Source organism: Pristiophorus japonicus, chromosome 3 (genome assembly GCF_044704955.1).
Source record: "Pristiophorus japonicus isolate sPriJap1 chromosome 3, sPriJap1.hap1, whole genome shotgun sequence".
Taxonomy (NCBI): Eukaryota; Metazoa; Chordata; class Chondrichthyes; family Pristiophoridae; genus Pristiophorus; species Pristiophorus japonicus.
In genome coordinates this window covers 225,685,612-225,701,541 of record NC_091979.1, presented here as the reverse complement: position 1 = coordinate 225,701,541, position 15,930 = coordinate 225,685,612, and the positions used below count along the sequence as shown (strand labels likewise).

Genomic DNA, 15,930 nt, shown 5'->3' with positions numbered 1-15,930 from the left:
AAACCTGATCACTACCTTTGTAAGAGCAGCAGTGTGATCTTCACCACAGCACACGTAGACAATCTTCTGTGTTCGTAGAGATTTCAACAGGGCAGGATCATATCTGTCTAGGATTAACATTTAAGCTAAATAAGAAGCTGTGAACAGCATAGAAGAGTTCTGTTGTAGACAATTATGATTTCAAAAGATTTAATCAAAAATCTGATAATATACGCTAAAACAAAACTCACACACGAGACATAAATTACACTGGCCTTTAGGTGAAACGTAGCTGGTCTCTGCCATGCCAAACACTTTTGTTTTAGCTTGATGGTGGCTCCTCTAACCTACAGAGTTAAAATCCCGATGCACTCAAATCATATCCCTGCCTAACCCAATACAAATGCTGCAAGATCTAATGTTTGAATGTCTTTGGGCTGCTGGCTTGAAAGAGGAACCAAGCCATATAATTCAAGCACAAAGCTACTTTGTAAGCTTCTTTTCAATTTAACAGTAAGTTAATCAAATCCACAAGCCCAGTAATTGTTATTACCCTGGAGACTAGCACAAGCCAGGAGGTGGTAAAAATATAAGAATAATTATATATATCCATGCACGTTCTGGCCAGCTCACAGCAACCTGCTCAAGCACCTTGCACATTGCAGAAGCATTCCAGCATTAAATTATTAAAGTGTTTATGCCAAAAGTCTATCCCCCCGCTGCCCCCACCCTCTCCCCTCCCAGTGCCACTCCCATCCCTGGCCAAAAGGCTCCCCCCTCCCCTCCTGGTGCCCGGTGCCGTTCCTAACCTGGCCGAAGGATCTCCCCTCCCGATGCCGTTTATCGCTGCTAGCCCTGGCCAAAGGGCCTCCTCCTGATGCCCGCTGCTAGCCCTGGCCAAAGGTCCTCCCCCTCCTGATGTCGGGTATCGCTGCTAGACCTAGCAAATGTCCTCCCCCTCCTGATGTCGGTGCCCACTGCTAGCCCTGGCCGAAAGGCCTCCTCCCGATGCCCGCTGCTAGCCCTGGCCAAAGGGCCTACCAATGGCTGTTACCGCTGCTAGCCCTGGCCGAAGGGCCTACCGATGGCTGTTACCGCTGCTAGCCCTGGCCGAAGGGCCTCCCGATGTCAGGTATCGCTACTAGACCTAGCGAAAGGCCTCCCCCTCCCGATGTCGGGTATCGCTGCTAGACCTAGCAAATGGCCTCCCCCTCCTGATGTTGGTGCCCACTACTACCCTTGGCCGAGGGCCTCATCCGCCCAGTGCCGGTTACATAGAAACAAAAGAAATCCACAGCGCAGAAGGAGGCCATTTCGGCCCATCATGTCCGCGCCGGCCAACAAATAGCCACACGGTCAGCAGCCCTGAAGGTTACAAATAAACCTATGAACAATGACGGAAAGGTAAAGAGCACCCAGCCCAACCAGTCTGCCCCGCACAACTGTGACATCCCTTGCACCAAAATATTCTACACTCCACCCCCAACCGGAGCCATGTGATCTCCTGGGAGAGGCAAAAAAAAAGATAAAAACCCAGGCCAATTGGGGGAAAAAAAATCTGGGAAAATTCCTCTCCAACCCATCCAAGCGATCGAAACTAGTCCAGGAGATCACCCTGGCCGTATTAGATTCCCTGCAGTACTTACCATCGTATCTGCACCAGCCAAAGACGTTATCCAGTCTAATCCCACTTACCAGCTCTCGGTCCATAACCCTGCAGGTTACTGCACTTTAAGTGCCCATCCAAACACCTTTTAAATGCGGTGATGATTTCTGCATCCATCACCCTTCCAGGCAGTGAGTTCCAGACCCCCACAACTCTCTGCATGAAGAAGCTTCCTCTTAAATCCCCTCTGAACCTTCCAACAACCACCTTAAAACTATACCCCCTCGTAATTGACCCCTCCACCAAGGGAAATAGGCCCTTATTATCCACTATGTCCAGGCCCCACAATATTTTGTACACCTCAGTGAGGTCTCCTCTCAACCTCCTCTGATTCAATGAGAACAAACCCAGCCTATCCAATCTGTCCTCACAGCTAAGATTCTCCATTCCAGGCAGCATAGTAGTAAATCTCCTCTGCACCCTTCCTAGTGCAATCACGTTCTTCCTATAATACAGCGATCAGAACTGCACACAGTACTCCAGCTGTGGCCTAACCAGAGTATTATACAATTTAAGCATAACCTTCCTGCTCTTGTATTCTATGCCTCGGCCAATAAAGGCAAGCAGTCCGTATCCCTTCTTAACCACCTGGCCTGCTACTTTCAGGAATCTATGGACAAGCACTCCAAGGTCCCTTTGTTCATCTACACTATTAAGTGGCCTACTGCTTAATGTGTATACCCTTTCCTTATTAGCCCTCCCAAAGTGCATTACCTCACACTTCTCCGAATTAAATTCCATTTGCCACTGCTCTGCCCACCTGACCAGTAGATTGATATCCTCCTGCAGTCCATGACTATTTTCTTCATTATCAACCACTATCTCATCTGCAAACTTCTTAATCATACTCCCTATATTCAAATCTAGATCATTGCTGTATATCACAAAAAGCAAGGAACCCAGTACTGAGCCCTGCGGAACCGCAGTGGCAACATCCTTCCAGTCATAAAAACATCAACCATTACCCTTTGCTTCCTGCCTCAGAGCTAATTTTGGATCTAACTTGCCACTTTGCCCTGGATCCCATGGGCTTTAACTTTCGTGACCAGTCTACCATGTGGGACCTTATCAAAAGCTTTGCTAAAGACCATATACACTACATCATATGCATTACCCCCATCGACCAGCCTGATTACCTCCTCAAAAAATTCAATCATATTAGCTAAACAAGATCTTCCTTTAACAAATCCGTGCTGACTGTCCCCAATTAATCCTTGCCTGTCTAAATGTAGATTTATCCTGTCTTTCAGCAGTTTGTCCAATAATTTTCCCACCATTGAGTTAGGCCGACAGGCCTTTATTTCTCGGCCTATCCCTTTCTCCCTTCTTAAACAAGGGTTCCACATTAGCAGTCCTCCAGTCCTCCGGCATCATGTCCAAATTCAAAGAGGACCGGAAAATGATGGTCAAGGCCTCTGCTATTTCCTCTTTTACTTCGCTCAACAGAATGGGATGCATTTCATATGGGCCTGGAGACTTATCTACTTTCAAAGCTGCTAAACCCCTTAATACCTCCTCTCTCACTATGTTTCTTTCATCCAGAATTTCACACTCCTCTTTGATAGCAGTATCTGCATTGCTCCTTTCCTTTGTGAAAACAGACACAAAGAATTCATTAAGAACCATACGCCTCCACACAAAGATTACCCTCATGGGTAATAGGCCCTACCCTTTCTTTAGCTATCCTCTTGCTCTTAATATATTTATAGAACATCTTTGGGTTTTCCTTAATATTACAGGCCAAGAATTTTTCATGCTCTCTCTTAGCATTCCTAAATTCCTCTTTCATTTTACCTCTTAACTTTCTGTATTCCTCCAAAGATTCTACAATATTTAGCCGTCAGTATGACATAAGCTTCTCTTTTTTTCCTTATCTTCCCCTGTAAGTCCCTAGACATCCAGGGGACTCTAGAATTGTTATTCTCATCCTTTTTCTTTAAGAGCACATGTTTGGCCAGAGGCTTCCGGATCTCCTCCTTGAATGCCTCCTGCCGTTACCGCTCCTAACTCTGGCCGAAAGGCTTCCCTCCCTTGCTGGTGTCGGCTGCCGCTCCTAACGCTCCTAACCCTGGCCGAAAGGCCTCTTCCCTTCCCCCCCCCTGCCCTCTCTCTCCCGTCCCCTCTTCCTCTCACTTCCCCCCCCTCTCTCTCTCTCTCTCTCTCTCTCTCTCTTTCCCCCCCCCCCCACACGCCCTCTCTCTCTCTCTCTCTTTCTCTTTCTCTTTCCCCCACGCTTCCCCCCATCCCCCACCCCACCCCCCCACCTCTCTCTTTCTCCACCCCCCCTCCTCCGAGCCGTGGAACTGCATCTGCTAAGCTGATTTTCTTACCTGCCAAGGTTTTTCCACAGCGGTCACATTGGAGTAAATCGGAGCTGGGCAAACTTGCTTAAATGGCCAGAATTGGCGTGGGTGGCAGGTTACGCCCTCCAATGACGCAAAAAATTAACCTAAAAAAATTGTTACTTACACTGGCGCACAATCTTTGGGGAAATTTGGATATTTTAATTTAGCCCCAAAAAAGTGGCATATGCCAAAAAAACGGCACAGATAACTCGGAAAAATTGAGGCCAAGATCTTGGGGTGGGGGGGGGGATTTTCATCAAGGCCTCCGCCTGCCCAAGTGCTGCCGATGGCCGGCGAGGTACCGGATGGTACTTTGGGCGGAATATTAATGGCAGAGGTCCCTTGAAGGTCAGCGGGATGCAAATGGATGACGTACGTCGCCAATCTGGGCAACAGTGGGCGGGAGGTCTCATTCTCAGTGACAGTGGTGCTTGATGCCCAAGTGCCGCCGAGGATGGAGTCGGGCCCACGGAGGGTCGAAGACCTGGAAAAAAAATTAAGAATACATAAACTATCCAAAGACCTCCAGGGGGACCCCATGCAGGTAAGTCGCTGTTGAAAATGTTTTAAAAAATGTTCATTTACCTTTTTTTCAGGTTCTTTGGACTTCCGTCGGGGACAGACCAGCCTCCTTGCAGTAGTCCACCCCCGTTCTGCCGCTGAGTCCCGCCAACACCCGCCCGAGATTGGTGGGCAGGAGGCCAGTTGCGCCACTTGGCCATCCGCTGCGTCAGCGGGCGGTTCCCAGTGGCTCTATTCTCCCACCCGCTCCAGGCCACCTCCAAAGTGGCACTGGACGGATCTTCAGGAGGAATGTCGGCGGGAGTGAACGGTGGGCTGGTGAATTTCGGCCCCCAGGTGTTGTGACATTCTGAGACTTCTCCAAGATAGATTCCAGTTGAAAAACATCCCAAATCTATTTCTTATCCTGGACATGCAATAAAAACACATCCTGGTATCAAGTCCAAGAGAAGATACACGCGAGGCAATAAGAAACTGTTACTCACCTGTGACAGCAATCTAAAATACAAAAGCCCAAAAATCTAAAGGACAGAAAAAAATCCAAAACAGAGGGCTCATCAGCCACTCATTTAACCAGTTCTATTTAACAAACTGTAACAAATATTCGATAACCTTTTGGCTTTTCATTGCTTTATTTATGTATGCTCTTCTTAAATGCTTTAAACAAGATATTGCATGTTTTGGACTACTCACCAACTTCATCATTCAGGCCAAGTTGGCCAAATTTGTTGCATCCCCAGCCAAAGACAGCCCCTGAGAGTGAGAGTGCAAAGCTGTGTGCTCCACCTGCTGCAATCTGAACAAAAGGAACACCATTTAAAGATCTAACAGGTTGCGGTGATGGCTGGTTTCCAGTATCTCGACCTAAGCCCAGTTGCCCATTCTTATTCTGTCCCCATGAGAAAACTTGACTTCCTGAAAGACAGTTTGTAAAAAAATATTAAGAATCAAATAAACTGAGAAAATATGCTATACAATATACATACTTTTCTCCTGAAGCACACACTTCAGTTAAACAAGGTTACAACATTGAAATTTTGAAAATACATGGCAAACATTGTTCAGTGATTTCCAGCTGTAGTGTCTTGTAAGTTATTGGGTAACCTGATTATTGGCAGAAATTCAATGTGCCAGACAATACATTCTCAACAATGCAAGACTGAGCAAAGCTACTAGCTATAGTACTTTTCTCAATGATCCTTATGGCCCAGAAAACACAAAACCCATTTAAACAGCCTTTCTGGTGAGCTGCAAGCAGGCAGAAAGCACAGCCACTTCTGCCTCCAAAATGGTTTATGTTACCATTCGGGTCAGTTCTGTCTCCGGAAACACATGCATAAACTACGTCTTTTTGCAATGCGGATCACCAAGAAGTCAGCAGAGCTAACTGGTTTACATTTCTGGTCTGACACTAATAAGAGCAGTATTAACATCGCCATCTGGAATGCTAGATGCTCTTTATTGCATTGATTGGTGAAGAGAAGTGGAGAACGAACTTTTAAAAAAAGTGTACTACCTAATTGCTCGCCGTATACTTGTACCCTGATGAAAATATGTCAAGTAGCTATATTACTTTTTCCAAAATATGCTTTCATGATAAGCATAATGTATTGGAATCAATTTAGAACGGCTGCACGTTTAATTTGGATGAACAACCAATTTTACTAAATGAATGGTAAATAAGGAACAATAATTTGTCAAATAAAAATTAATAGAAGTTCAAATTCCAATATTCTAACATTAAAGAATATAATTAAAAATAAAAATAACAGTTTTAATGCTATATACTATTTAGTATACAATCACAAATTTATCTTAAGAACTGCTTTGAAGAAACTGTAACAAAACCTAAAATAGAAAGATGTCCTTTCTCCACCACAATCCCAGGTCACGGCAGCCTTATCCTCATTGCCACATTTTCCATGCTTCCCTCCCCTCTGCTATTCTGTTGTAACCATTTACACTCCCTCTGGACCCACCTTTTGTTTCTTTATTTGTCCTATTACCACCCTCCTTTGCCTTGCACCTTTGTCATTTAATGCCTCCTGCCCTCCACCCCATCACAGACATTCCCCATTGTTCTTTATTCATCCACCTTTTTTCTTGGCTCTGATGTTAATCTTTAACACCTTCCAGTTCTGATGAAAGGACATCGACTTGAAATGTTGGGCTGAATTTTAGCACCCAAAACTGGGTGGGCTGTGGTTGGGTCAGATGTTAAAAAATGTTTACATTTAAATTCGACCCCAGGTTTAACGGAAGCAGGACAAGGGGCGGTCAGCCAACCCACTCCCAGGAGGGGGGTGGCAAATTAAATATTTTAATGAGGGCGACAGCCTGCCGGCCGGGTTTCCCACACCTCAGGAAAGCTGGCAACTGAAGGGAGGCAAAGACAGATTCAGCGAGGAAGTAAATGCCATTACAGCACTGCTTATGGGCCAAGAGTTGCAGGAGTGCTTCCTCCCAGCCTCCCAAGCTCTTCCCACCTACACAAAGATCCCCAGGGTAGGATCCTTCACCCTAGGACCGGGGATCGGCCCCCAACCCCGGTCAGGGATCACCCCCGCCCCCAGTATCAGAGATTGGAGCCCCTCACCCCCAGTGTCGGGGATCGGAGATACCTGCTCCTGCAGTCCTCCCTGCCCGACTGGAAGCCAACCCTGTCAATCAGGCTGACCTCCAGGCAGAGACCCTATCAAGTACAAAAGACACATGCTGTGGAGAACTCCACAGGATGCAGGGAAACCCGGACTTCCGGGTTTCCTGTCCGAAACTCCACCCCAGGCCTATGTAACCCGCCCCTGTTATTATCCAGGCCGTTAACTCTGTTTCTCTCTCCATAGATGCTGCCTGACCTGCCGAGCCTTTTCCAACATTTTCTGTTTTTATCTCAGATTTCCAGCATCCGCAGTATTTTGCTTTTGTTTTAGAAATATGTTCAGTGTTCTAAAATCCATGAAAACCTAGAACACTATAGAAAGAAGGGACAAATTGATATATGGATCATGAATTTACTCTTGCACAGATCCCAGTAGATTCAGATCAGCTTTGGCGCAGGCCTAGCAGCATAAGAGTACCCACTCCCTCAGCTACAGTTGGTACACAGGACAGAACACAAGAGAGAAACGAAACTTAAATGGTTTCTACTAATCAATAAAATCAAAATTTGACAAAGTATTTCCACATTGAGGAGTTCAAGGTAAAGCAGTACCAAAATCTTTCCTTACCTTTCGACAAAGCAAGAGAATGATGATAACCACAAGCCACCTGCGTTATCTGCACTTCTACTAAAGCCTTTATATTCCTAAAATGATACAAGACCAACATCGAATTATTATTTTCTTTTTTTAAAATCTAACTTTGATTATCCATCAAGACACATAGGTAGGGCGGGGCAGTTATAAAAATAAGAGCCATAAGAGCCATGTACACAAATGCATGTAGCATAAGAAATAAAACAAATATGAGTTAAAAGCACAAATTCAACTACTGCTACTATTTCATATAGTTGATGTAGATGTAGAACAACTAATTTTACATTTAGGTAGTTAAGCCAGATAATTGCATTAGGAGTAGCGGCATCTATTGCTGTGATGCCTCCTTTGTATTTGTGAATCAGGCATTGAGTCGTTATATGTTCCATGGTCTGTTCTGGGTAATCAGTCGCACGCTGGAGAGTTTTAAATTCTCCATTTGTGCATCAAGTATTTGCATCTGCCCTGTTCTGTGCAGATGCGGTTTAGGGTTGCCCATACGTTTTGTGGAAGATCGAAGCCAGGGATCTGCCGCGTCGGGTCTTTCATGAGGTGTTATTTCTGACTTCTTGTGGACTCCATTCGGCTTTCCAAACATCACCAGGGTTGAAGTTGCATTGTCCGAAGTTAAGTGTGTGGTCCAAAAGGGCTTGTGCAACTTCAAGCAGTGCTGAAGGATGTTGTTGAGACCCTGGTGGATGGGGAGACGTTAGTTTTCCACGATTCGCTGGACTTCCCGCCAACAAAGTTGCGCAAATTTGTATATGCAGATATCCTTGTCTTGGCAGTGCAAGCAGCCACCTTCAACAACATCGAGTCCACCTTGAAAGGGGACCGAAACACAAGGGAGGAATATGTCCAGAAATGGAGGCTCAAGCCAAACCCCCACAAAAAAGTAATTGCATTCCATCTTGATAACAGGAACGCTAAGCACATCCTAAAAGTGACCTTCTGCGGCAACACTGTGTGACATGACCCCACTCCAACCTATCTTGGGGTGAAGCTGGACCACACACTAATCTTCCAAGATCAGACAAAGACAAGGATCAACCTGGTCAAAGTAAATAGGTTAGGGAGGGCCAGGGATCACAAATTTAAGTTGTATGCAGTGGTATAAGGCTAGATCTAGGTTAGATGTCAGGAGGTGGTTCTCTTCCCAGAGAATAGTGGGCCTCTGGAACAGCGGTGGACGTGGACTCGGTGGACCTGTTGCTGGCTGGGGTTGAGATCACCTCTTGCAGAAGGTAGGTACTGGAGAGAATTCAGGGCCAGAGTGATCTGCTCAACTAGTTTCGATCGCCTAGATGGATCGGAGAGGAATTTCCCAGATTTTGTACCCCCAAATTGGCCTGGGATTTCTACCTGTTTTCTTTTGCCTCTCACATGGTGAAGCGTATATGTTGTAATACACAAGGTATCGCAATTGTGTGGGCCAAGTTCAAGGGACTAGATGATCTTTACCTGTCCGTATGCTCGTAACTGGCAAGCTCATGCTGGGGAGCATCAGCACTACAGACATCAGTGATTGTCCTGTACTCCGTAGCCACACTCAACTTATTGATGCCCAATTGAACAATGAAATGCGGTGCATCACTGAAACCCTCAAGTCGACCCCAACACCTTGGCTGTCCATGTTGTCACACATTGCCATTCACCGCGATGCCGCAACAAATTCAGATGAAAGGATATGATGTAATAGCCATTAGAGACCAGGCTACAAACTGGGAATGGTTGCGAGTAAATATTCCAAGCTATAGGATCTTTAGAAAGGGCAGGAAAATTGCAAAAAGAGTAGCAATAATGATAAAAGACAATTATAGCAGTGGAAAGAAAGGACTTCAATAACAGTGAACAGGCACACGGTAGAATGAAGGAACAGTAAAGGATACAAGACTCTGGTGGGAATTGTCTACCGATCTGTTGACAGTAGTGATGTAGTGGGAGGAGGGGATACAGAGATAGGAAAGCATGTAGCAGAAATAATGTGGTTATAATGGAAAATTTTATTTTTCACGTAGACTGGGTGAACCACATATAGTTCAAGTAATAAAGGCGTTGAATTTCTAGACTGTATTCAGGACGTGTTTCTGGAATTATATGGTTTAGAACAGACAAAGGATCAGGCCATATTAGATTTAATGAGTAACAAACCAGAATTAGTTATCAGACTGTAAAAGAACATCTTGACCATAATATGATTCAATATGCTATTAGCTTTTTAAAAACAAACTTTGAAAGAATGAGAAATTAGATGACCACAGCAAACTGGGCTGAGCTGTTTCTGGGTAAATCTATCGACAACAATGGGAAGTATACAAAGAAGTTATTGGTACAATACAAAACCATACATACATCTAAAAGGCAAAGCTCCATTTGTGCAGCTAAACAACTATGGTTAACAAATGAGGTGAGACAATAGCAAGCTAAAAGAACAGGCTTACATAAATGCAAGAAAAAGTGGAAATCCAGCAGACTAGGAGAGCTATAAAAACAACAAAGGGATACAAAGAAAGAAATGAGGTATAACAAAGGAGTATGACTAAAACTTGCGAGAGATATCAATGCTAACAGAAAAAGTATTAACAAATATATTAAGAGAAAGTGGTAGGAGGAATTTGGGCCCATTAAAGAGTTGTAAGTGATACTATAATGGATAATAAGGAAATGGCAGTCTGGTTAAATTAATATTTTGTATCTGTTTAGACAGTAAACGAAGAGGATAATATATCAGAATACAAGTGAACCAAAAAATAAGGCAAGAGGAGGAAATTATTGGATTTAATACAAGTTAATAAAAATGGCAATGAGAAAATAACGACACTTAAAGACAGACAAATCTTCATGACCTCAGTTTCCACCCCTGGATATTTAAAGAAACAGATGATCTGTTAAGTCATACATTTCCAACATTCTTAGATTTGGGAATTGGGCTTTTGGATTGAAAAATGAAAAGCGTCATTCCATTGTTAAAAAAGGAGGGAGAAATCAGGAAACTACAGACCTGCCAATTTAATGTCAGCTGTGCAGAGATTACTGGAATGTATCATCAAATGCTGAGTCACTCTGTCTCTGAACAAGTATGACCCTGATTAAAAAGAGCCAGCATGTATCTGTGAAGGGTAGGTCATGTCTGACTGATATTGTTGAATTTATTAAGATCACTAACATGGTGAACAGGGTCTATGTATGTTGTCAATATGGTCTTCCAAAAGGCACTTGACAAGGTTCCACACAAGAGATTATCAAAAATTAGAGTCATGGAATTGGACGCAACCTTGTGACATGATATGGTAACTGTTGGGCAGTAGGAGACAAAGCATAGTGACAATGAAAATGTACTCTGATTGGCGAGATGTGACAAGTGATGTTCCCAGGGATCTGTACTGGGGCCATAGTTTTGGACCATGTATATCAATGACTTAGATGAAGGAATAGAGAGTTGTATATCCAAGTTTGTTGATTACACCAAGTTAGGTGGCGAAGTAAGTAGTGTAGGTGGGAGTAGGAAGTTACAAAACATTACATCAAGTGGTTATTTTGAAAATTCCCTTTATTTAAAAAAAAACTTCAATCTGTACCACTTAAGAACGCTATCTAGTTGGTACATTAATTCAAAACTGTCCCTTTGCTATATACTATTTTTTTTTAAATAAAATCATAAAACTTTAAATAGAACTGTATCAGATAGCTTACCTTGGAACTCGGACACTTTCTTCTGTGGCAGCCAAACCCAACTGACCATCTTTGGCAAGGCCCCAAGCAAACACTTGACCGTTATCATTAAGTGCAAGTGTATGCATCTCTCCACATGAAACAGCAGTGATATTCTGAGCGTCCAGAGCGTCAACTTGCTCTATACACCGAAATAAAACAAAAAGTATGTTAGCTTGATCCCTTTTTACTGCACTTTGTATCAAAACACCCCAGCAGTACAAATTATTGCATAGCAAAGCAATTCCATTCAGTTCAGATTCTGACAAATGGAGCTAAATAGGATTGCTCAAGATTTATGTACAGATCTGCTCTTGGCGACATTAAAATTCCCTTCTGGCACGTACAATGTGAATTTATAGCTAAATTTGCAGGATATTTCTATTGACACCACTACGCAATGTTCCATAAAAATCTCAAGTGATCGGTAAGTAATATTTTTTACTATGGATCAATATCAATTTGATTAAGTTGTTCATACCTGTGATTTTATTATTTACTTTTGTCAATTTGCAAAATATAAAATGAATATAGAACTACTATAGTTAACTTTTTTTTTTTATAAATGTACTTCTGTGCAACATGGATAAATGGGAAAAGCAGTTTACAGTTTGTGAGCTGTATCACCTGCTACCTGTCAAAAAAATTCTGGAGCATCTGCGTTGTGCAGCTGGCTTTTTACCTCTGGGATAGATCTAGTAGCTCAAAACTGGGCATCCATGAAGCCCTGTGGCCATCAGCAGCAGAACTATATACCACCACAATCTGTAGGAATAGGAGTAGGCCATTCAGCCCTTCAAGCCTGTTCCACCACTCAATTAGATCATGATTGATCTGTGCCTTAACTCAGTTTAACTTAACATTAATTTAACTTATATTCCTTGATATCCTTACCGAACAAAAATCTTATCGATCTCAGTCTTGAAAGCACCAATTATTCTAGCATCCACAGTCGGCGTAGTTTATAGGCCCCCAAATAATAACTTCATGGTGGGGCGGGCAATAATCAAGGGAATAATGGAGGCATGTGAAAAAGGAACGGCAGTAGTTATGGGGGATTTTAACGTACATATCGATTGGTCAAATCAAATCGCAGGGGGTAGCCTGGAGGAGAAATTCATAGAATGCATACGGGATTGTTTCTTAGAACAGTATGTAACAGAGCTACAAGGGAGCAAGCCATTTTGGATCTGGTCCTGTATAACGAGACAGGAAAAATAAACGATCTCCTCGTAAAAGATCCTCTCGGAATGAGTGATCACAATATGGTTGAATTTGTAATACAGATTGAGGATGAGGAAGTGGTGTCAGAAACGAGAGTACTATGCTTAAACAAAGGGGACTACAGTGGGATGAGGGCAGAGTTGGCTAAAGTAGACTGGAAACAAGGACGAAACGGTGGCACAATTGAGGAACAGGTGGAAGACTTTTAAGGAGCTCTTTCATAATGCACAACAAAAATATATTCCAGTGAAAAAGAAGGGCGGCAAGAGAAGAGATAACCAGCCGTGGATAACCAAGGAAATAAAGGAAAGTATCAAATCAAAGACCAATGCGTATAAGGTGGCCAAGGTTAGTGGGAAACTAGAGGATTGGGAAGATTTTAAGCAACAGCAAAGAATGACTAAAAAAGCAATAAAGAAAGGGAAGATAGATTACGAAGGTAAACTTGCGCAAAACATAAAAACAGATAGTAAAAGCTTTTACAGATATATAAAACGGAAAAGAGTGACTAAAGTAAATCTTGGTCCCTTAGAAGATGAAAAGGGGTATTTAATAATGGGAAATGTGGAAATGGCTGAGACCTTAAACAATTATTTTGCTTCTGTCTTCACAGTGGAAGACACAAAAACTATGCCAAAAATTGCTGGTCATAGGAATGTGGGAAGGGAGGACCTTGAGATGATCACTATCACTAGGGGGGTAGTGCTGGACAGACTAATGGGATTGAAGGTAGACAAGTCCCCTGGTCCTGATGAAATGCATCCCAGGGTATTAAAAGAGATGGCGGAAGTTATAGCAGATGCATTTGTTATAATCTACCAAAATTCTCTGGACTCTGGAGAGGTACCAGCGGATTGGAGAGCAGCTAATGTAATGCCTCTGTTTAAAAAAGGGGGCAGGCAAAAGGCAGGTAACTATAGGCCGGTTAGTTTAACATCTGTAGTGGGGAAAATGCTTGAAACTATCATTAAGGAAGAAATAGCAGGACATCTGGATAGGAATAGTGCAATCAAGCAGACGCAGCATGGATTCATGAAAGGGAAATCATGTTTAACTAACTTACTGGAATTCTTTGAGGATATAACGAGCATGGTGGATAGAGGTGTACCGATGGATGTGGTGTATTTAGATTTCCAAAAGGCATTCGATAAGGTGCCACACAAAAGGTTACTGCAGAAGATAAAGGTACGCGGAGTCAGAGGAAATGTATTAGCATGGATAGAGAATTGGCTGGCGAACAGAAAGCAGAGAGTCGGGATAAATGGGTTATTTTCCGGTTGGAAGTCAGTGGTTAGTGGTGTGCCACAGGGATCAGTGCTGGGACCACAACTGTTTACAATATACATAGATGACCTAGAGGAGGGGACAGAGTGTAGTGCAACAAAATTTGCAGATGACACTAAGATTAGTGGGAAAGCGGGTTGTGTAGAGGACTCAGAGAGGCTACAAGGAGATTTGGATAGGTTAAGCGAATGGGCTAAGGTTTGGCAGATGGAATACAATTTCGGAAAGTGTGAGGTCATCCACCTTGGGAAAAAAAAACAGTAAAAGGGAATATTATTTGAATGGGGAGAAATTACAACATGCTGTGGTGCAGAGGGACCTGGGGGTCCTTGTGCATGAATCCCAAAAGGTTAGTTTGCAGGTGCAGCAGGTAATCAGGAAGGCAAATGGAATGTTGGCCTTCATTGCGAAAGGGATGGAGTACAAAAGCAGGGAGGTGTTGCTGCAACTGTATAAGGTATTGGTAAGGCCGCACCTGGAGTACTGCGTGCAGTTTTGGTCACCTTACTTAAGGAAGGATATACTAGCTTTGGAAGGGGTACAGAGACGATTCACTAGGCTGATTCGAGAAATGAGGGGGTTAACTTATGATGATAGATTGAGTAGACTGGGTCTTTACTCCTTGGAGTTCAGAAGGATGAGGGGTGATCTTATAGAAACATTTAAAATCATGAAAGGGATAGACAAGATAGAGGCAGAGAGTTTGTTTCCATTGGTGGGGGAGACTAGAACTAGGGGGCACAGCCTCAAAATACGGAGGAGCCAATTTAAAACCGAGTTGAGAAAAAATTTCTTCTCCCAGAGGGTTGTGAATCTGTGGAATTCTCTGCCCAAGGAAGCAGTTGAGGCTGGCTCATTGAATGTTTTCAAGTCAAAGATAGATAGATTTTTAAGCAATAAGGGAATTAAGGGTTACGGGGAGAGGGCGGGTAAGTGGAGCTGAGTCCACGACCAGATCAGCCATGATCTTATTGAATGGCGGAGCAGGCTCGAGGGGCTAGATGGCCTACTCCTGTTCCTAATTCTTATGTTCTGATGTTCTTCTGTTCTTTTGGGAAAGAGAATTCCAATTTCTACTATCCTTTGTGAAAAAGTGCCTCATTTCAACAACAAGTTGCATTTATATAGCACTTTTAACATTATATAACATCCCAATGTGCTTCACAGAAGCATCATGAGGCAAAATTTGACACCGAGCCACATGTTAGGACAGTTGACCAAAAGCTTGGTAAAAGAGCTAGGTTTTAATGAGCATCTTAAAAGGAGAAAGGTAGCAATACGAGAGGCTTTGGGAGGGAATTACAGAGTCTAGACATCAGAAGGAACGGCTGCCAATGATGGGGCAGAGGAAATAGGGGAAGCACAAGAGGCCAGAATTGGAGAAGTTCTCGGAGGTTACACATAGGGATAGGGAGAAGCAAGGCCATGGAGGGATTTGAATGGAGGTGTTGCTAGACCAGGTGTCAATGTAGTCAGTGAGCACTGGGGTCATGGATGAATCATAGGATAGTACAGCACAGGACAGAAGGAGACCATTCGACCCATCGAGTCTGCGCCGGCTCTTTTGAAGAGCAATCCAGTTAGCCCTGCTCTTTCTCCATATCCATTCAATTTTTTCTCCATCAAGTATTTATTCAATTTCCTTTTGAAGGCAACTATTGAATCTGTATCCACCACCCTTTCAGGCAGTGCAAATCCTAACCACACATTACATTAAAAAAGTTTTTCCTCATGTTGCCTCTGATTCTTTTACTGATCACCTTAAATCTGTGCCTCTCATTATTGAACCTTCAGCCACTGGAAAGAGTTTCTCTTTACTCTAATTAAAGACTTCATGATTTTGAACACCTCTATCAACGTTCCTCTTAGCTTTCTCTGCTCCAATGAGAACCCCAGCTTCTCGAGTAAATCTCTTCTAAACCCTCACCAAAGACTTCACCTCCTA

General features: G+C 43.3%; 1 protein-coding gene across 1 annotated transcript in view; it reads right to left on the bottom strand.

The window, feature by feature from the left end:
• herc4 (HECT and RLD domain containing E3 ubiquitin protein ligase 4) overlaps nt 1-15,930 on the bottom strand; it is a 267,220-nt gene that overhangs the window by 227,540 nt on the left and 23,750 nt on the right. The window contains exons 3-6 of the mRNA XM_070876338.1: nt 11,460-11,619; nt 7,740-7,816; nt 5,206-5,427; nt 16-107 (exon numbers count right to left, since the gene is read on the bottom strand). Of these exons, the coding sequence (XP_070732439.1) occupies nt 16-107; nt 5,206-5,427; nt 7,740-7,816; nt 11,460-11,619 (551 nt within the window). The remainder of the gene's footprint in view (nt 1-15; nt 108-5,205; nt 5,428-7,739; nt 7,817-11,459; nt 11,620-15,930) is intronic.